Source organism: Hesperophylax consimilis, chromosome 28, assembly GCF_061612785.1.
Source record: "Hesperophylax consimilis isolate HC1 chromosome 28, BYU_Hcon_1.0, whole genome shotgun sequence".
Lineage (NCBI taxonomy): Eukaryota > Metazoa > Arthropoda > Insecta > Trichoptera > Limnephilidae > Hesperophylax > Hesperophylax consimilis.
The window spans coordinates 6,509,666-6,532,568 of NC_142863.1; the positions used below are offsets into that span (position 1 = coordinate 6,509,666).

The window sequence follows — 22,903 nt, forward strand, 5'->3', positions numbered from 1 at the left end:
GGACTAAGTGCCGTACTGCAGTCTTATGAGGAACGACTCCAATACGTTAACTTTACGACCCTGGGTAAAAGAAGACAATTTTCTGGCTTAATATATCTACACAAAATTATTCAAAACAACTCATTGTGTGAGCAATATTCTTATTAAAGTTCCTAATAGACGTAATCTAAGTTTGTTGAGTCAGAATATATTCCATCTAGAATTATTTAAGAACAATATTGCATACTTCAATCCATTGTCTTGAATGTGTCGCCTGTACAATTCTATTGAGTGTAACTACATAGATATATATGCAAATAGTCTAGCTTATTTTAAAAAGCAAATTAGCAATAGATTGTGAATATTTGTTGTTTTTTTTTTATTTACTCGATCTGTTTTCTGTTTTATTTTTGTTGCTTTTGTTTTTTGGATCATATATTTATCTGTATGTTTTGTTTTTGATATATCTTTTTTCTTTTTTTTTGCCTTTGCTCACGTTTTACTGTTTATACTTCTTGTTAATACATAGTCTATAATGACACTTAAACTGTGCATGATGTGAACATTTTTAAGTGGACTGTTGACATATACGTTTTTTGCAGCGCTTATCTAATGTTTTTTTTTTTCATTTTAATACTCTGTAAATGTTCCTAAACAATAAATAAATAAATAAAAATACTCCTTTGGTGATTAAGCAGAGATGTACATTCTTACCTAAAACTTCACCTCTCCTTCATTTCATTAAAAAAGACCATTCACGCAACATCCCAAAGATGATAAGCCCAGGTCTAGGCGGCCGATGCGTCTGCCCACCAACTGGGTGGCAGGCCGGATCGGGAGAGACCGGTGGAAAGAAACCACTTGACGTCTCCAGCAGGAGTCTCTCGACCCATTGCTTTACACTGCGGTGGGAGGGATAGATTCATACATTCGTCACTTCTCGACTCAATGATCCCCGGATTTCTACCCAACCCTCAAACGGGTTTCCTTCACAAAACTTGTGATGATCCTATCTTTCTACCTACGTAAAATTAATGATTATTTCTTTTGTCTGATTTGTAAATTTTGTAACATCCTGATCATTGTCCTTCGATTTTTCTAAGCTAGTGGTGGCGCCCTTTAGAAGGCATACCTTAAAAGGAAACCCTAGCGAAGCCTTTCGATCCCCGTATGGAGTATACAGTAACAAGATCTTAAGAGTTATTTTCGCAATAATGCTCTTTTTCAGCGTTGTGTTATCTTTTATGGTTTTGAAATTCATATGAAAGGGACTTCCCCTATATTAACAAGCTATAAATGCATATGTTTGTGGTAATCCAGTTTCGTTTAAATTAGAGGTGATCTCTTTACCATTGACATTTTAAAAACTTTTCTTATAAAAGCGTGCGCTTAACCTACTCTCGTCCCCTACAGTACGCTTAACTCTAATACAGTAGTCGTCACTTGTATGTTTTAATCTTTCCTACCTTAAATAAATCCGAGGACATGAAATAGTTTCGTTATTGCACAAATTAGTATAGTATAGTACCGACATGCATAGAGTGTCGGGTTTCGGGGAATTCCCTGCCATCTCAGCTCCGGGGTCGCCTCTATCTGTTCTAATATATATTAATTTTGTTACTCGACACTTAATCTTATTAAAAGGAAATCTTAATTAAGAAATTAAAAGGAGGAGGGGGAGAAGAGAAGGAAGGAGAACGGGTAAACTATATGAATGAAATCGTTTTCAAACTACGTTGGCTCCTCCACTAATCAATACAATAACGGTAAATGGTGATCAGAAATCAAACATTGACTCCGACGTGTCTGGACTGTCCCCCATAGCTGGCGACCCATTTCATAAAAGGTACCCTGCCCTATGCGGATCCGTTCACGTCCGAGAGAAAACGAATTAAGTCATCATGCCATTTCCGAAATCGCTCCAACGCCCATACCTCCAGAAGATCTACTGTACTGGCTCTAGATGGGGAAGATAATTGCATCCCATATCATGATGCTAACGCGGAAAGTGTGTCATGTAGGTTTCGTCTGATGAAGTTCATCTCCCACGCGCTGTCAGACCTACACTCCACCTCAAAGAAGCTGTTGTAACTCCGCCAAGGGAGCGTTCCAGTTGGCTTACATCAGCTTCTAGATCGACACCATTGGATAATGTAATAGCGTTGCGGACTTATTCTCACGTGATATCACATCATCGCCCCCTCCACGTGGATTTCTCAGACATCCCGAGGTATCTTCATTCTAGACGCCCCAATATCGGACCATGCTCCCGTTCATTACAAGGCGGCGTCACAATTTTTCATTCCCCTCTCACGCCCCTCACTCAACATGGTCCCGTCAGAGGGAATAGTTTTCAACATCCCGTTAGTCCGCTCCGTCCACTATGGCAACCCTTATCACATAGTAGCGTGAAAAAAAAATTCCTTCTGACTGGCCCGTATTTGTGGGATACGGTGTTACAGCGTCACTGTCAGATGACATAAACCAAATATGAAGTTTAATTGAGGTTCAAATTCGGGAATAAGGTGAAGGTTTGCGAATTACACTACCGAGGTAATATCGGACTTGTTGAGGAATCCTGAAAAATTGACATGTTGGTTTTATGTACATATTAAACTGGGTTAGTGGTAATTGTTAGTCGACAGATGTCAGCATCGCTCGTTCTAGGTTAAACTGGAACACCTCAATTGGAAATGAAAATACTTAACTAGCTCCTACCCGCTAATAGCAAAATCCTGTCGGGAAACACACGACCATTGCTCTTGGGTGGAGCGTCCCGTAATTACTACTGGATTTATCCTGAGGTGGTAACCTAAAATTTTATATCTTAATCCGAGATATCTACAATCTTATTTTCCTAATTTGGTTATGTTACCCACACTACCCTCCATAATGAATGTACTTCGAACTTTCCATTTTCTACTAATCTATATTTGAATTGCCTATAGAGTTAACCCCATAATTGTAAAATCAACACCCCTCCCTAACCTAGCAATTATTGAAATCTAACAGCTATGTATTTTATTATGTTTTTAGAAGACTTCAGGGATATTATTTTGTTTTGATCAATTTATTTATAATGCGCAGCTTTGATCGAGCCTAACACTCGCGTTCCTATATAGTTCAAGAAGACATTTAGGTATTTAAATGTTCAATAATAAACTTATTTATAATCCGAGACTCTATCAAAATCTTAAAAGGAGATCTTAACACTTGCGTATTATTTTGTTTGAGAAAGACTTTTATGTATATTATTTTAATTATAAATTTATTTATAATCCGAGACTTTATCAAAATCTTAACACTTGCGTTTTATTTTATTCGAGAAGGAATTTTAGGTTTTATTATTTTTAATTATAAATCTATTTCTAATCCGAGACCTCATCAAAACCTTTAAAAAGAAATCATAACACTTGCGTTTTATTTTATTCGAGAAGGAATTTTAGGTTTTATTATTTTTAATTATTAATCTATTTATAATCCGAGACCTCATCAAAACCTTTAAAAAGAAATCTTAACACTTGCGTTTTATTTTGTTCGAGAAAGACTTTTAGGTATATTATTTTAATCTACTTATAATCCGAGACTTTATCAAAACCTTTAAAAGGAAATCTTAAATTTTTTTGTTTTTAATGAGTTTTATTATTCACAATGTACATTTGTTACCTATAAATTTTATTAATTAGCGACCGGTTTCGACACGTCCGTGTCATTAACTAGCTATTTTAAAACTAAATTTTTAAGTGCAGAAATATGGGGTTTTATTTAGTTTGGTTCTTTGGTGGGAGGGGATTTGAGGGAGGGGGAGGGGGTTGAGAGGGAAACGGAGGGAGGAGTCAACATAACAGGGAACATTGTCAATAGAGGTGATTTGCAAGGTGCTATTATTTTATTAACTATAATGCTTGAATTAATTTTTGTGTTGATTTCTAATGTTTCTAATGCGCACAAATTAAAATATGTATTAATGTTAGAATGTTTAAACTTAGTTTTATCTCGGTTGAAGCTATGGCCTGTCTCTATCAAATGATTAGTGAACTCGGAGAAATTATTATTTTTTAAACATAGTTCGTGTTCCCTAATTCTGGTTTTGAAATTTCTAGTAGTCATACCTACATACTGTGAGTTACAATCATTATACTCTAAAGTTTATATCCCATTTTTATCTAATTTATTTGAAACATCCTTGTTATTAATTAAGTTTTTTTTTTTCTTTTAGAATTAGTGTAAAAAGCTGTCGAAATATTAATTGGTAACATGCGGGATATTTTTAAGGATAAGTCGCCTGTATAAAGAAGTTTTTTATATATTAGATTTTTACTAGATTGATTGTTATTATCTCCACTATAAATGTACTTTTTAGAAAATATTTTGGTTTGTTTCTTATTAACTAAACGGTTAATTATGTTAGGTTTATATCCGTTGTTTAGAGCTATTTGTTTTATAATGTTAATTTCATTATTGAAATTCTCAATATTTAAAGGGACATTAAGACGTAACCGGGCATTGATTTTTCCATACAAACGTAGTCCCCATTTATCTTTTTGGATTTTAAACCTAGAGCAAATATTTTTTTAACGTAAAATAGATATCGGCAACTTGCGTGTCGGTACGTTTTGTTTTTTTTTGATTAATTGCTTCTCATAGAAGTTATGACCTTCCGAAAATCAATAAAATTGCCTGATTTAAACGCAGTCAAAAGACGTTCAGTCTACAAACTAGACAATATATTTTGAAAAAAAGCAAAACGGTCCGACATAGAATAGTTTCTTCTTATGTAGTTGGTAAAAAAAATTGAAAATCGGTTAACTTTTGGAGGAGAAAAATGGGGAATACGAAACCTTGATTTTGAAGATTTCATTTAGGTATTTGAAGCCCGAGCTGCATGTGTCCCTTTCGCTCAGTATTCGTGAGGTAAGGGTCGGGGTACATGGTTTAGATAAATACGTATGTATTTGTGCGAAGTGATGTCACGTAGTCATAAATCGATATTCGATATTCTAGTGATGTGTTGTCCCGAGTAATCGATGTTTTTTTATTATTTTTTCCGTTTGGTCACTTTTGTGTTTGTTTGGTGAAGTATTCCGATATTCTTACTTTAATTTCATATGTTTACGTAAAATAATATCTGTAAAAAAAACATCCGTTACGGCCAGACCAACTCCGAGTTGATTTCGTTCCGTATTGCATTGGCAATATCCATATTAATGGATACAAAACACTCAAATGGATAATTTTTTTAAAAATAACTTTTGGTTAACTAGCATAATATTATAATTCTTCAATAACCTATAATGTATATTGTTATTTAATTTATTTAACTTCTATTTCGACAAATAAATATACAGCAAAGTGATGTAGCGTAGTATATCGAATTGTGTCGGTGCACTAGTGTTGTCTTTTCCCGAGTTATTGATATATTTTATTAGTTTTTTTTTTGGTTTAGTGACTTATTTCGAGTATACCATACTTGCCGATCTTACTAAAATTGGACCAAATTCAATTTGTATACGTCAAGTACTATAATAATTTTCAATTTGGGAGGTGCTCATGGGTACCGCCACCCGGGAACCATTTATTGGAGGGAGACTTTTTGATCTCTCCAGCCGGACTATTCCGGAACATCGCCTTGCACAGCAGTGGGAGGTATGGATTCATATGATGGTCATTCATGAAGACATTGACACCCAGATTCCTACCCACCCCTGATGCATTTTTCCTTCCCAGGACTTCCTTTACTTTCTTTCCTCAAAATACCCTCCACACAGTATCCCCAAGGATGACGTAGGCCCTGAGGGGATTTTTTTTCCCTCGGGGTCGGCCGTATATCCTCTCTCCCTTTGAGAACACTAAGCTATATTATCTATAAGTAGATATAGCGTATTCCATCCCTACCATTGTGGTGCAAGGCGATGGTTTGAGAGGCAGGCTGGAGTGATCAAAAGGTCTCCCTCAACCAGTCTCTCCTGATCTGGCCAGCCACGCATTATGTGGGCAAAGGCATCCCTCGCCAAGACCTATACAAAATAAGAATAATTACACAATAATAAGATTCGTTCCGGCGTGGTCGAGTGGTAAGACGCGACTCCCAATCCGAAATTCGCGAGTTCGAACCCGGCGTGCGCAAATAAATTTTATTTGATTAATTGGTCTTTTTTCACAATTAATTAATTAAAAAATGTTTCAAATGAGATTCAGTGATTAAATGAGATTTTTTGTTTGTTAACGGTTTTATTGTACAAAATTTTAAATGTTTTACAAAGAGATAATGAAATTAAAACAATTTATGGTTTAGATCTTTCTCTCGCCGGTAAATTTCTTGGTATGCAACGAGTTTAATACTCTCGCTACTGAAGTTTTTGGCCGCAGCTTACATATTTTTTCCAAAGTTAGATGCTGTTAACCTCTTACGCCTTTCAATTGCCCACAAATTATTATTGCTTTGGCCCTAAATTAGGATCATTAGTATACTTCTCCGACTTGCAATAGTATGATGAACATTTTTTATGGTGTGTGGAGTCCATCTCCACACAAAATCTTATGCAGCGTATTCATTTGCGAACCGAGACTCGAATTGTGTAGTACTTGCATATTAACCCCTTTGGCTAATTTGTTTGCTTTTTTGAACAACTCATACAGATCTCATAGAAATCGTTATGTCTTCCTTATTACCATCGTTATAAAAAATAATCTTAACTTTGTTAGAAAGAGGAAACATCAAGCTTTAAATTCAAATCTAAAAGTTAACCAGAAAATAATTAAAACATAGGTAAACCTTTATAAAAACAAAGTTTCCGATCGCATTTGAAAAAAAAAGTAATAAAACCGGGATTTTTTTAATTAAAAATATTACATGAAACGACAAAAAAGTTTGCGACAAGGTTTATTTATTTATGTATGTTTATATCTTATTTCACGCCCGTGAGGCTTTTGCAGACATTTTTAATACACATGTCTGTTTTCAAACATTTTTATTTTGAAACATGTCAATTCAAACATATAATCCACACAATACAATAAATACCATTTACATTCAATTGCCTTACAAAATATGTTCGTGTTTTTATATCAGTAATTTTAATTAGAAAAAACGTAAGGTGAGTTATTTTTAAAACATTTTATGTTTCATTATTTTTTTTCTAAATTAGTTTATTTCGAATTGTAGAATTTTAAAGCGTATTTCATCACCTTTCAAAAACAGTTTATAGTTTTCGGATGCGTTCAGAAATATTCCATTTATTTGGATTTTATTGCAAAGCGGAAATATTTTGACCTTTCGACAAAACTATTTTTTATATATATGTATGTAAAAGCCTTAATAGGCTTGAAATAAATAAATAAAAAAAAAATTTAAAAAAAAAAAAAAAAAACAGGACCAAGGCCTGTGGGTTAATACTAATCTTAAATAAAAACCAATGTGTCGTAGCGAATAATCAATATAATATGTAATATGTGGCAAACCGAACCATTATACGCCGATTATACGCCGAGACAAAATCAGTAACGGAGAAATAAGTTGGAAAGATAACCAGGGACCCAATTTTCATTTCAGTAGACAACTGTTCGCATGCGATAATTATCTACGTTGTCTATGGTTTTTCTATCATCGAGTAATTATCTACTAATTTTCGATAGAAAGCGTATTTTGGAATTTCTAATAGATAAGTATCTATTACAAAGCAGTAGATAATTGGACTATCGGTTTTAGTAGTAGTTCAACTGTCAAAAAGTGTTACTTGTACGGTTTGCGTGTGTCGTATTTTTTTTAATTATTATAAAAATGGTAAGTTTTGAAGATTTGACGCACATACAAGCGACCGAAGACATGGAACAGGCCGAATATTTAACTGAAAGGCCACCAAGAAATGATGCATTTAGTCTGAGTAATGAACTGTTGAAAAAATTTCGACTATCTAAACAATTGGTGCTCAAATTAATCGATCTATTGTCGCCTTTGATGAAAGAACCGTATAGAATCAAGTCTGTAGATGTTAAAACGAAGGTAAAAACGATTAATGATCCCCGTTATATGCAAACAAATCATTTTTTGTACTCAAATCAGTGATATGATAATAAAACATTGTTTTTTATCAGATTTTGATGAGAATTTTTTTGGCACAGGATCTTACCAACATCCTGTTGGGTCAAATTACTACTTCTTCAACGAACAACAAAGTGAATTGAAAATTGACAGTCGTAAACAGATGTATATAGAAAAATGTATCAAATCTATGGAGTTAAATACACGGGTTACCATATAATAAAAAATAAAAAATGTACATTTTTATGTTGGTATTAATATCGGTTGTTTTACATTATCTACGACGGTCGAAAATACGCATTTATCGAAACAGTAGATAATTTATCGTGCGCGATCCTCGCATGCGAGCAATTGTCTGCTGAAATGAAAATTGGGTCCCAGATAACAAAACACCAGATACATGTCGAAGCATGTAAGACGGGTGATGCGGGAGGCGGAGGAGGCGGGATGCGGGAGGGGCGGGAGTCGAGCGTAACATGAACACACACACTCTTAGTTGGGTGGGTACGTACATACCGATAGCGCGCTCGGTGAGCAGAATGAAATAGCAAGTGATTTTTAAAATACCTATTGTTCAAATTTCTCAGCGCCCGTGTTTCCTCTTAATGTGCTCGATTGAATTGAAGGAGGCGAGTTTATGGGACAAAGGATGAAGTGAAGTAGAAGGTATATCACAGTCAATGTGTGTAGGTTTTCTATAGATTTTAAAAACACACTTAATATTATCTAAACTGATGTTTATGTCTAATTCTGGTTAAAATTTAAATTGTTACTATCGTTATGTTCCAGTGTAAATTTTATATTTTGGTGAATGTTATTAATAAAAGTGAGAAAATTGTCTAATTGTCTGTTGCTACCTGTCCAAATTACAAAAATGTCATCAACATATCTATACCAAATAAATACATTAGCTAAAAGGGAAAGTCCACATTCGAAAAGTTTGTTTTCAAAGGAATCCATAAATACTTCCAAGTCTGAATTTAATTATTTAAAATACCGCGACGTATTTACTCTGCAAATTTCAAATTTTATTCTTAGCCCGTGACTTTTTTAAAATCATGACATATGCGTTTTATTTTATTCAAGAAAGGCTTTTTAGGGTTTACTATTTTTAATTATAATTTTATTCTTAACCCGTGACTTTATCAAAAATCAAAAAAAAACCTGCGGGACTGTCTTTTACTAAACAACAATTCTCGAAAACACGCGTCGTAATTACACGTTCTGATCAAAACTCCGCGAAACTGCTAAAACTTTTTAAATTTAAGCAGACCACTTTACTACTTTGATTTGAGATTTTTATCTTGAGGTATCTAGCACTGAGTTCCAACTCTCCCAAGTCTGAATTTAATTATTTAAAATACCGCGACGTATTTACTCTGCGAACTCGCTTCTTAAAACTGCCGATACTTTCCAAAACTGTTTAAATTAATTTGAGCACTTTTGTTTAAAATCTCGCGACGCACTTACTCTGCAACTAACTCCCCAAAAATTGTCAAAAACTGTTAAAATTAATTTGAGCAATTTTTGTTTAAAATATCGCGACGGTTTACCCTGCAACTTACTCCCCGAAAATTGTCAAAAAACTGTCCCCATTTTTTTAAATCCGAACTATTTATAACTGTATTTTCCCATTAATCATGTTAAAAATATGCTATTATAACCTTTATCGACTCGTATGTTCTTTTCTATTTATTTCATAGTCGCATCATGCTAATTAGGCCATTCTGGTTATTTAAAAAGGTTTACACCTCCAAATCTGTTTCATTCGATCAAATGATCCAGGCGCGGACTGGAAAAGCGAGTTCCAATTCCCATAGGGCGCTTACTGTATAAAGATTTTTTTATTATTATTTTAATATAGATCATATGGGTTACCTGAATACATACATATTTAGCAAAATATAATATTTAGGTTCATAATTGGTCAATGGTCATGTATATTTTATCAGAAAAGAGGAGCTCTTGTGCCTGATAAGGGAGCCACGATTCTTACTTAGATTCTTAAATGTTAGCTATATATATTTTTTTGACTATAAATTTTTTAATATAATAATTTTTTTACTATAAATATACAGGGTGTCCGGAAACTCGTAGTACAAGCGGGAAACTGGTGAATCTACATCACATTTGGAGTCGATTTTGTAGTATTTTTTTTTTTATTTGAGCTTTCGTTATCGAGTAAATCGTGTTTGAAGTTGATTTTTTTTTTTTTTTTAATCAAATTCTTATAAATTATTACTGAAGATCAAAGTACCCAACTAATTAAAACTATTTGAAAGTAAAACAAATGAAGAAACTCGGATTTGAAGGATTATTTTGAAATCACCCTTCATTTAACCCGGTGTAATCATAAAATATTTCTGCTCTGCAGGGTTAAAACATCTGTTATTCAACCCTAAACACCAGAAAAAACTTTAACCCTAAAATAGCCGAAAAATATTTTTTTTGGTTTTTTTTTTTTTTTTGAAAATGCTTAAATCAAAAAACTTTATGTTTTTTTGGGTTCCCCATGTGGTGTAGATTCTCCAGTTTCCCGCTTGTACTACGAGTTTCCGGACACCGTGTATATTTTTTACTATAAATTTTTTTGGAAAAAAAGTTTGATTTTATTTATTTGTTCTTGTTGGTTCGTAATACAGCGAATACGGAAGGGAGATTATTGTAGTTTTTTATGGCTTGGCAAATATAATGTTTTTGCATTTGAGTTGTTTTAAAGATTGGCGTAATAAATTGATTTCCATTTCTCATCAGTTTGTAAAATTCTTGATATTCTGTGATATTTAAAAAAAAAAAAAAAAAAAAAATCAACTTCAAACACGATTTACTCGATAACGAAAGCTCAAATAAAAAAAAATATATACTACAAAATCGACTCCAAATGTGATGTAGATTCTCCAGTTTCCCGCTTGTACTACGAGTTTCCGGACACCGTGTATATTTTTTTATTTTAAATTTTTTTGGAAAAAAAGTTTGATTTTATTTATTTGTTCTTGTTGGTTCGTAATACAGCGAATACGGAAGGGAGATTATTGTAGTTTTTTATGGCTTGGCAAATATAATGTTTTTGCATTTGAGTTGTTTTAAAGATTGGCGTAATAAATTGATTTCCATTTCTCATCAGTTTGTAAAATTCTTGATATTCTGTGATATTTTTGCTTTACACATTTTTATAATGGAAGTTTGCTTAAATATATCATCAATATTTGGTACTGGAAACAATTTAAAAGGCAGTTTTGTTGGAAAAGTACAGTTTTTTTTAAGTATTACCTTCATAATAATTTTTTGCGAGACTTTTACTGAGTTTAGGTTGTTTTTATAAGATCCTCCCCAACCTATGATTCCGTAGATAAGCAGGGAGTGGACAAGAGCATAATACACATTTAAAATATTTCTTAACCTAACAAAAATATATATATATACATTTCCTTATTCTCTTTACTAACTCCGTAATATGGCTTTTTACATTTCAAATTTTCATCGATGATCACACCAAGATATTTAATTTCAGAATAAGAGTTGATTACAGTACAAATAGGATTAAGTAGTTTACAGTTGACATTGTCACAATTTTCATCATGGATTATGATATTTACTTTGTGTTTAGGTATTTTTTGTAGTGAGAATAATACATATGTTGTTTTTTTGCATTAAGTGTGAGTAGGTTATTATCAAACCATGCTTTTAAGGTATTAATACATTCATTTTCAAGTTTGTTAACTAGTTCCCATGTTTGACCTTTTATAAATAATACAGTATCATCAGCATAAGAGATTAATTCACCTTTGATTTTCTGTTGGAAAATGTCATTTACATACATTAGAAATAGTAATGGTCCGAGGACCGTGCCTTGAGGAATGCCAAATGTACTTGTTAGTGGTGTACTAAAAATTTGGTTTAATTTTACAATTTGAGGTCTCTCTGTTAAGTAGCTTTCTATCCGTCTAAGGGCTAAGTGGTCAATGCCATTTTCTTTAAATTTTAATATAAGTCTTTCATTGGAAATGCTGTCAAATGCTTTCTTTAAGTCAATAAAAATTCCTATACATTTATTTGATTTGTCCAGGGTACTCTGAATACTAGATAAAGTTTTTGCAATGGCATCTTGGGTACTTTTTTCCTCTGTGAAACCGAATTGATTTTCATTTATAATCGAGTTGTTTTTTAAGAATGCAGTTAGTCTTTTTTTAGCATTTTTTTCAAAGATTTTCGATATATTAGATAAGAGTGAAATGGGTCTATAATTAGAAATGTCCTCCGGGCTACCGGACTTAAATATTGCAGAGATTATGGTTTTCTTATACGTGCTCGGGAAAACTCCTGTCTTAAAGCTATTGTTTATAATATGAGAGATTGGTATAGAAACATAATTTTTAATGATTTTTAGTGTTTTTACGGCGAGACCGTCAGATCCCGGAGCAGAACCACCTCGCATTTTTAATATAATTTGTACAATTTCAGACGGATTGGTTGGTTCGAAGAGTTCAAGTTTAGTTTCTATATTCAGAATATTTTCAATATACATATTATTTATTTTTTTCACGGTAATTTTTTCTGCTAGACTCTTTCCGATATTTGCAAAGAAATCATTAAAAGCGTTTGCTCCTTTTTTAAGTTCTTCAATACAGTTAATTATGTTATTGTTTTGTATTATACTCTTAATAGTATTACTTTTGGTTTTTTGTTTATTTTCCATGATTTCATTGATTATATTCCAAACTTTCTTACTGTCATTTTCAGAATCATCATATTTATTTTTATAATAATTTTCTTTCGTGTTTTTTATGAGCGTGGTTAATTTATTTTTGTATTCTCTAAAATGAACATTAAATTTAATGTCTAGTGGTTTTTTTTGTTTCTTTATAAAGAAATTCTTTGTGTCTTATGGACACAACAAGCCCATGTGTTATCCACGGTTTGATTTTACGAAATTTTGCTGAATTTCCTTTTGGAATAATTTTTTTTGATCATTTATAAAGTTCTGTTATGAAATATTATTTCATAAACTCAAGTAGGCTCAGGTAGGCTAATTTCGAAAGGGTAATAAATTAATTATGATTCTTGACAGGCAACACAGAGATGAGCGGTCAGGAGAAAGGGGGGAGGGGCCGTTTCCTGACTCTTGTTAGAGAGCCGGCGGGACCCCGGTTCGGTAACGACAGTCGCAGAGATTATTAATTTAAAAACCGGATTACGGAATGTAACACAGTCAATCGTGAATCGATAGATTTTTACCCTGATGGGTTTGTTATTTTATATATCCAACATGATATTGGAGTTATCGAGAAAGTGCGTGATTCACATTTCAAAACCATAACGGCGACATTTTGATCAGCATGTCGGTAGATGGTAATCGACAATTAATCGGAGCCATCTCTGGGTTGACCGTGGTCGCGGATATAAATTCATCATCCTGGGCCTTGTGCAGGCAAGTTATTAATATTCTGGGCCGAGCCTTAATTAATCTCGCCGAGCAAATCTGTGGGCGGATGTCGATTGGTGCCTAACACACGAGAGGGCCAGCGCGCAGCAGCAGAATATTCCGGAGGAGGGATGAGAGGCATCCGACTTGCCTCGGATCGTACCGATGCATTCCTCACCGTCATGGATTTCCCATCATCAAGAATACCTAGCCAAGTTTAGATAGTCAGAGTAGCTCATAACACGGTCGATCTCGGGTGAGTGTCTTAATTTAAATATTGATATGATCAGACAGTTAAATATATAATCAGTGTGCAATTTAAACAATTAAACTGTTTTATTTAATCATCACATCACCCTGTGACATAATAGCATGACAGCAGTGCCCACCGCCCGAGAGGTAAGTCTTTCATGATCCGAAAGGAGCTGGCGACGCGTCGGACAGACATAGCATGATAGAAATATCATGCTTTGGCGCTCTATTCATTAGAAAAGTTTGTCCGACGTGTCTTTAACTTTAAACCCGCATAATATTTGGCGCCCAACGTGGGGCACGAACCCACGACCCTGAGATTAAGAGTCTCATGCTCTACCGACTGAGCTAGCCGGAGCAAATATTAGACGGTGATTTGCATCGTAACCCTATAGCTGATATTGAATCTAATTCACAAAATTGTACTAGTCAGAGAATCTACGCACAAAGATTAGAAGAACTGTCATCAGTTTATGAGCAAGTCTCAGATGCTTTACTAAAAGCTTACCAAAAAGGAGCAAGCCATTATAACCTGCGGAGAAAACATGTTAGTTTTCAAGTCGGAGACAGAGTTTGGCGTAGAAATTTCGTCCAATCAAACGCTTTAAATTACTTTGCACAAAAACTAGCCCCTCGCTTTGTACAAAATGTTGTTGTAAAGAAAAAATCAGACCTAATTTATACATTAGCTGACATGAATGGGAAAGTTACCGGTGATTTCCATATAAAAGATATTGTAAAATCGGACAATGTCCCGGTATAGTCCTATATTCTTAAGTACTTTGAAGGATCTGGCCATCCCTATAAAGTGCTGTAAATAAAATATTGTTTAATGCTTGGGAGTTTCAACCCGGCCTGATCAACCGAGTTGAAGCAACCCGACATTGACAATCTATGATTAAATAAAAAAACGAGTAGTAATTGTTTCTCACAATTTTTATTTAACTCTAGTGATAATGCTCGAGTTCATTATTTTCCGTGTTTATTGAAATAATCGTTATATTAAGCTTTAATATGTTAAAGAACAATTCAGCAGAACAGATGAATAAAATTATGTTATGTATTTGTTTATATTGTCTGGAAATGCATGGTGATACTTGTCCACTATCCCCTTGTATTTCAAGCACAATTTTATGAACAATGTTCATATTTCGTTAATATTATTATTCTATGTACTTTCAATATGTATACCATCCCAGTACCTCTTGGTACTCTGAGTACTTGGAAAATTTAAATACTCATCTACGCAAAAGTTGGGTAAAATATTAATCTTGTTTTGCTATCTAGCTAAACTAAGTATAAATTGCTTGAAAATTCTTCTCGTATAGTGCAATGTTTAATTATAAGAACTGATTACAAATATATACTTATTATATAAGATATGTCCATCACATATGGGACTCATACAAAAATAACACCATTCAAAACAATGGTTGTATACTTTACTAATTACACCATTCATAAAAATGGCGGTATACCTCTACTAATTGCACCATATCCATAGGAATGGTTGATGACGTTTTCAATTTATTAAACCACCTTACACACCTGTGAGAGTGTAAAGGTTATAGTTTTCTCAAATAAGATAAAACTTTCTTGCGATGATGTTTTGCTCTTAAATTTATTACTTCCCTTCGTGAACTCACCTGAGCGACCAAATTAGGTAGATTAGTTACAACTCTCCGGAGTGAACATTTTTCCATCTCCTAAGATGTACATTCAGTGCGTAAAATCAGTGAAAAGTGAGGGCTGGTTTTCCACCCTAAAGTGTTGCCTATTGTGGCTATATAAACCCTATTTTAGGGACAGTGTTGCCAAAGTGCATGTTGTAATATTCGGATGATGTGAGAAGGAGATATAAATATATATAAATTGTAATTTTGTAGTAATAATATATGAATTTTTAATTTAAGTTTATCTGCTTTATTGTAGATGTAACGTCAACGGCAGTTCTTGACGATAAGTCAGTTTTTCAACACCCAGCTTCATCAATGCTGTGGGTGCTTGTGGACCCCGTTTACGTAACATTATTTAGATATTGTTAATTTTAGGATATTTAAGTTAAAGTTTTCTATATTTAAGTGTAGTTGCTATGGTTTTTGTAAATTTTCAGATCGGAGAATGGTTGCTTCGCAAGCCCAGCCATCCTGCCTTACGCAGGATGGGTGCGATTGGAGTTGCGGCACACCCATTCGGTATAACTTATTAATTTTATTCTATTTTGTAGTTTTATAACAATTGTTTGAGTTACCTTCTTCTTTTTAGTACCGGGATCGACATAGGTTTTTATAATTCAGGTTTGTAGGTAAATTAATGTTTGGGGGCAAACATTTGTGTGGTGACGGGGGTAATGTTATGAAATATTATTTCATAAACTCAAGTAGGCTCAGGTAGGCTAATTTCGAAAGGGTAATAAATTAATTATGATTCTTGACAGGCAACACAGAGATGAGCGGTCAGGAGAAAGGGGGGGCCGTTTCCTGACTCTTGTTAGAGAGCCGGCGGGACCCCGGTTCGGTAACGACAGTCGCAGAGATTATTAATTTAAAAACCGGATTACGGAATGTAACACAGTCAATCGTGAATCGATAGATTTTTACCCTGATGGGTTTGTTATTTTATATATCCAACATGATATTGGAGTTATCGAGAAAGTGCGTGATTCACATTTCAAAACCATAACGGCGACATTTTGATCAGCATGTCGGTAGATGGTAATCGACAATTAATCGGAGCCATCTCTGGGTTGACCGTGGTCGCGGATATAAATTCATCATCCTGGGCCTTGTGCAGGCAAGTTATTAATATTCTGGGCCGAGCCTTAATTAATCTCGCCGAGCAAATCTGTGGGCGGATGTCGATTGGTGCCTAACACACGAGAGGGCCAGCGCGCAACAGCAGAATATTCCGGAGGAGGGATGAGAGGCATCCGACTTGCCTCGGATCGTACCGATGCATTCCTCACCGTCATGGATTTCCCATCATCAAGAATACCTAGCCAAGTTTAGATAGTCAGAGTAGCTCATAACACGGTCGATCTCGGGTGAGTGTCTTAATTTAAATATTGATATGATCAGACAGTTAAATATATAATCAGTGTGCAATTTAAACAATTAAACTGTTTTATTTAATCATCACATCACCCTGTGACATAATAGCATGACAGCAGTGCCCACCGCCCGAGAGGTAAGTCTTTCATGATCCGAAAGGAGCTGGCGACGCGTCGGACAGACATAGCATGATAGAAATATCATGCTTTGGCGCTCTATTCATTAGAAAAGTTTGTCCGACGTGTCTTTAACTTTAAACCCGCATAATAGTTCGTTAATCTATTTTCAAATATTTTACAGCACTCGTTGACGTTATCACAAGATCTAACCATAATTCAGATGACAATTTATTTTTCAAGATTCGATATTAACAACAGATATTTCTTTCTTATTATTAGTAATTTGTCCGCAATGTTGATTTATCGCCTGGGGTATTATTGAATTGTAATGTAGCAAAGTCATGTAATGGTCGGTTATTGAGGTTTTTATAATTCCCGAATCTAAATTATTTATATCATTGATATTTGTGAAAATGTGATCAATGCATGATGGACGTTGCCCATTGACGTTTCTGGTGTAAGATTTTATACACGAAACATAATTCAATTCCGCTTTCATATTTAAGTAATTATCTTTATCGTTCGATGTATCATCGTGCGATATATTTAAATTAATATCACCTAAAACGCGTATTCGCGTTTCTGTAGTTTAATAACACATGTCTTAATTCTTCTATAAACAAACAGACAGTAGATGAGTGCGTTCTGTATAGAGAGATAATATCAAATTTTTTGTTATAACACTTCATTTGTACATGTAGGCAGTTTGTTCCATTCATATTAATTTCTTCCTCGCACAATATGTCACAATTATTTTGTATGTAACATAACGATTCCACTGTTTTTGTTAAATCGGTTTGTAGTAGATACATAGGTATATCCCGGTATATAGTACGCCACTTCGCCACTTGAATGTGTTTCTGTTAACACAGTGCAAGCCGGTTTCTTGAGATCATTATTTACTGTTGTCAAAAATTCATCCATGTTCCGTTCTATGCTTCTTACGTTCATGTGTAGAATTAAAGGGCTGCGATTAAGGTCGATTTGGTGGGTACGGTATTCTTGATAGCTGTCATATGTTTATTCGTCAATATTATTTTTTTCGTCTTGCGCGATATATAAAAAATCTGTCATTTTTCTTCGAAGTCTATTCTGTCTCTTGCTACTTTGAGCATTTTATTTTTGTAGGGACATAAGTTACTGAATGATGTGTGGTCCGTTTTATTTTTCTCGCCATATTTCTTATTTTGCGATGTGCAATTTGCACAAACCGGTGTTTTTTCTATTTCAGGGCATTTAGCAAAAGTATGATCACCCGTGCAATGCGGGCACACCGACGGATTCGTTCGATTTACGCATCTGGAGGCTGTGTGTATGATTTTGCAGCAGTAGTAGCACTGGTTTAATGGATCACAATCCACTATGTTAACCCTTTGGTACTGGATATTTATCTTTTCTAATGATGGCAAATTTTTTCGTGTTGTACCGCTGGTTTCCACGTTATAGTTCGAGAAATTGTTTTGTTCTTCATCTTCTTGATCCCGAGTACCACGTTGGTATTTCTTAGAATGTTTATATTTTATTTCAGTAATCAAATTTATTTTATTTTCTTCGTTTTTCTTTACAATGTCTTGAAACCCTTCGTTTTGTGTGAGTATCCCATTTACTATTTCCTCTTCCGTCAAGTTCGATTTGAGTCCTTTCAAAATTAATTTGGGTTTTTTCTTTTTTATTTCATTTATTTCCAGGTTATAATTGAGTTTTTTAATTTCCTCCGTAAGAGTGTTGGTATATTGTTTTTTTGGGCAGGATATGATTACTTGCTCTTTATTTGTTTTCTTAATCCATTTATTCCAATTTTAAGTTGGTCTAGTTTGATGTCTTTCTGTATCTTATCACATATTTCTGCAGCTCTTGTTGTTTTTTTAGTTGATGATATTATTATAGAGAACCTCTCTTCTTTTGAGATTTCTTTTTTATTTGCTGTTAGAACTTGCGCGTAAGATGGTATTTTATTGTTTTTTTCTACGACTTTTTCTATTTTCTTCGTAAGTTCTTCGTGATTTTCAAAATTTTTTTTTTGTAGTTGATTATTTCTTTTTGGTGTTTAATTTTTTCAGTTTTCCAAAGCTCTTCTTATAAATAAACATTTTGTTATTGGTTCGTTTTTGCTTTCGAATCTTTCACTGTTGTAATTTTTTGTATTTCAGTTTTTATATTATCAATGGCCGTGTCCATAATGTGTTAAACTCGCTGCGCTCGGCGCAAATCGCTCGGCGCTCGGCAGCGCTTGCAATTTTTGCGACAATACTTTACTTCGCTGCGCGTGACCGTTCACGTTGATTATAGAACTGATACTGCTTTAGTGAACGTTATTTTTTGAAATGTGAATTCCGGACTTTTTTATTTTAAAATGTTATTGTGTCCGCAAAATTGCTTTAATGACTGTCGTTAGCTACCCCGATAGACGAATGTCTCTTTGTACTAACCAGTCCAACCCGAGAAATACCCACTGCAAACGTAGACCTGGGGGTCTGCAAGCATTACCGAATGTCGATTATTATTTCAATTTCGTCGCTACCTACGTCTTATCATCCGTTTCCGTCAAAACACTCCCTTTCATATATTGTCCTACAATCACAAGAAGCGTAGATTGGTTTAGGCCTAGACAGTAGTATCCCCTACCGTCTACAGTTGTTTATGATGTGGTACGCTTTGTTTTTAAGGCTTTCACGAGCCTAGCTTTGATTATCTTCACTTTGCTTCTGATGACTCACTTCCCCCTCCCTTTTCTACGCGAACCCATCACTCTTCCGCGATTTTTTTGTCTCTAACTTCTGATTTTTTTCTTGATTGTATGTAATTTTTATTGCCAAATATTCTAGTACGCTCCTTCTTTTGGGCGTGTTTTTTCCATCTATTCAGGGCTGTACCTTTGTTTTGTCTCTTTCATTCACGAAAAAGACATAAATAAGTTATAATGTGCCAAACATCACTTGAAAATGTTAACAAAAAAAGCTATACATTTATTTTATCTCTGTCCATTAATTTTAATGGATTTTCTTATTCCTATACCCACCATGTTAAGTCTTGTGGGTACTTTAGAATAAAATTATGTTAAATATTTCCACTTGAATTTTAAAGTAATCGGAAACCTTTTTCTCGAGTAACAGATCTGTTGCAACCCTGTCTCGCATCGGCCCATCCAGCGCTCGGCGTTTAAAAAGGGTTGTGAATTCCTCAAAAATGTCAAGTTAATCAACCTTAATTTTGAGTGGCTCTAGCTAGTGCATTCACCTAAACATTCGGTGGGAATATTTTCAAGGTTGATGTCATATAAATCAAAGCTTAACCCCGCCCCTCTCTTAAGATATCCTTTGTCCTGTCAAAAGTCGTACCTCCTTCTTTCTCCCTGTAATCCGATTGGGCAATTCGATTCCTCTGATAATCCCTGATTGAAAATTCTTAACCCGGTATGCAGTTCCTTTTAATTCATACGCGCCTTTTCCGATAGAGGTCTCTGCCATGCCGGTTTTATGCCATCTTCCTTGGGAAAGACCTTGGTCCATCACAAACTTCACCACTCTTTCATTTCGTTTTAAAAAACTTCCAACCAACATCCCTACAGGCGATAAGCCCTGAATGTAGTTAATTTTTAATTGATAACATAAAGTTCAGAAAAGTTTACTAATTCCAACAACTGAAACTCCCGCTAAAATAAATGTGATGCTTTTCGTGGAAGAAATGGACGGAAAGTATTTGGTTGGTCACCAAAAACGAGGTCAGCAAGTGTAAGTCTTAAAAAACACTTTTTCAAAAAAACTTCTTACTTACACTGTCATTCACTTTCAAAAAACTTTAAAAGGCGATACGTTGAGTTGATCGATATAATAGGTTTTACAAAAACTACTTACTGTAGCAGATAGGTGAGATGGACCAGGTGTTGTTCCCAAAGCAAAGAGACACGAAGCTCTCAGTTGACAGATGATAGTTCTTGTTGCAGGAGTACAAAAGTACGGGGAAGGGATTCACCAGCCTTCCCGGAACCAGCTCTTCTTCGTAGTTCAATACTTCGTACTGGCCGTTTTTTGGAAAACTTGGAAGCTCACATCCAGACCTGAAAAATGATTAAGCACTGTCAACAGTCTAGTATTTTTTTATAAATGTATTTAATAATTTTCTCTTTTAATGGAGGACTGACTGCGGTTGACGCAAAAAAAATGTCCAAAGAAGCGAAGCTAGCACTCCACGATGGAGTGATGATACCTAATCTGATGAAGATTGACTGTGGGGGATCGAGTTAATCATTTTTTCCATAGGGTCTTCGGGTTATTTCCCACTCAATTCTAATACATTCTTTGAGGGCATATTCGAGAAGCTGGCCAAGGGGCTTGGACGGCGAGTCTCGCTTGTAGCTGGTCCAATCGCTCAGCACATTCTCGGTAGGTCAAGTCACATTCTCATCTTTATATTTCTCTTATAATACTTGTTACTTTTTTTATTTTCATTTTAATAAAATTTTTGCAGCAGCACTAATTGGCGGAGATGAGATGTGATCCAGTTATATAGCTAACAATATTATGCACTCTCATACTGCCTACTAATATTGTATACCTGGACATTAGGGGTCTTGAGTTATTTTTATAAAAAGTGTCTTCCTTTATAAATAAAACATTAGAACTGACAGAGGAAGAATTAAGGTAGGCTGAAATGAGATCCCTGAAGAGTATGTGTGGTAAAACCATGCATGATCGTGTGAGAAATCTTGAGATCCACAAAGAATGCAACAAGGCTGATGTAAGCGTTATGAGTAAGATTCGGAAATGTAAGCTTAAATGGTTTGGCATGTAGAGCAAATAAACAAAGAAAGCTGTGTGAGAAGAATATATGACGCTAATATGAATGGTGGAAGAAGTCAGGGACGCCCGAGGAAGACATGGAAAAATCAATTGAATCAGATAGTTGAGTCGGGTCATGTCAAGAGTCAGAATAATAGACGTATATGTACTAGATGATGTATGAACGTGAATGAGGCAAGGAGTGTGTGTCAAGACCTAGTTGTTTGTTGGTCCGTCCTCTCTGCCTACTCTGCGTGATAGTTAATTAGTTAGTTAGATATAATTATGTCTAAACGTGTTATTATGTCTTACGTTTTTTTTTCCGCCTCTGGAACTGAAAATAAAAATCAAGATAAATTAAAAACAGAAAAAGTGATATTTGTTCATTTGAAGCAGATACTTGAGATGTTACAATAGAATAATACATTGAAAATAAAATAATAAATTAGTAAACACCGATTTTTTTTATACTTAATCCCGACCGGGATTTGTAAATTAAACACGAATTTTTGAGGAGACAGAACGAACTGGAACATTTATTTGAATAACTTTTAAAACCATAGACAAGATAATCATAGACAACAGATCATTTTGATATAAGAAATTAACACCCCCACTAGGGTGTCCCAGGACATAAGGAAGAATTTTTTTTCATGAATTTAAATATGCATACCCTCTTATTTTATTCCATTTGATCCCAATAAATCATATAATAAATTTTATTTTGATTAAACACCGGCAACCCGTGCCGACTTGATGCCAAACATATGGTACAGAGTTAATATGGAAAGATTTTCAACTTTCATTTTTGTCGGATAAATAAAATTTAAAAATGCACATATGTTCAATTATGTAGTATTTTATATTTAAAAATGGTTTATTGATTAAATTTTTTCTTCATAGTTTGTTTTTTACAGTCAGGATAAATCTTCCGGTGTTCCTGAACGCATCGTAACAAAAATTATTTTTGTTCCTCTTTGACCGTGAGATTAGGCCATGAAAATCTTGCATTAACTTAACAGTTCTTTCAGCTGTATCATTTACTACCCTCAGCGGCAACACTTTCTTTCTGACTTCTTGATACGAAGCATTATTTGACCACATCGTGGGGAATTCGTTAAGAAAACTGGCATCTGTGTTCAGACGATCAAACAAATACTTGCTCTTAACTGAAATGAAGTCGTAAATATTTTTCTCTGAAACAAAAGTCACTAAATTATGATATGAACAAAAACCTCAATACAAAACATAATTTAAACTTC

General features: G+C 34.4%; 1 protein-coding gene and 1 non-coding gene across 7 annotated transcripts in view; both read right to left on the reverse strand.

Moving 5' to 3' along the window:
- LOC149410089 (clotting factor G beta subunit-like) overlaps positions 1-22,903 on the reverse strand; it is a 56,033-nt gene that overhangs the window by 13,197 nt on the left and 19,933 nt on the right. For 4 of the 6 annotated variants that reach the window (XM_089648648.1, XM_089648644.1, XM_089648641.1 and 1 more), the window contains 2 exons: positions 21,954-21,975; positions 20,718-20,920 (listed from right to left, as the gene is read on the reverse strand). In XM_089648648.1, coding sequence (XP_089504774.1) covers positions 20,718-20,920; positions 21,954-21,975 — 225 coding nt within the window. The remainder of the gene's footprint in view (positions 1-20,717; positions 20,921-21,953; positions 21,976-22,903) is intronic. The other 2 variants (XM_089648646.1, XM_089648647.1) reach the window with 1 other exon arrangement.
- On the reverse strand, positions 13,980-14,053 carry TRNAK-CUU (transfer RNA lysine (anticodon CUU)). The gene has a single exon. It is a non-coding gene; the product is annotated as a tRNA-Lys (tRNA).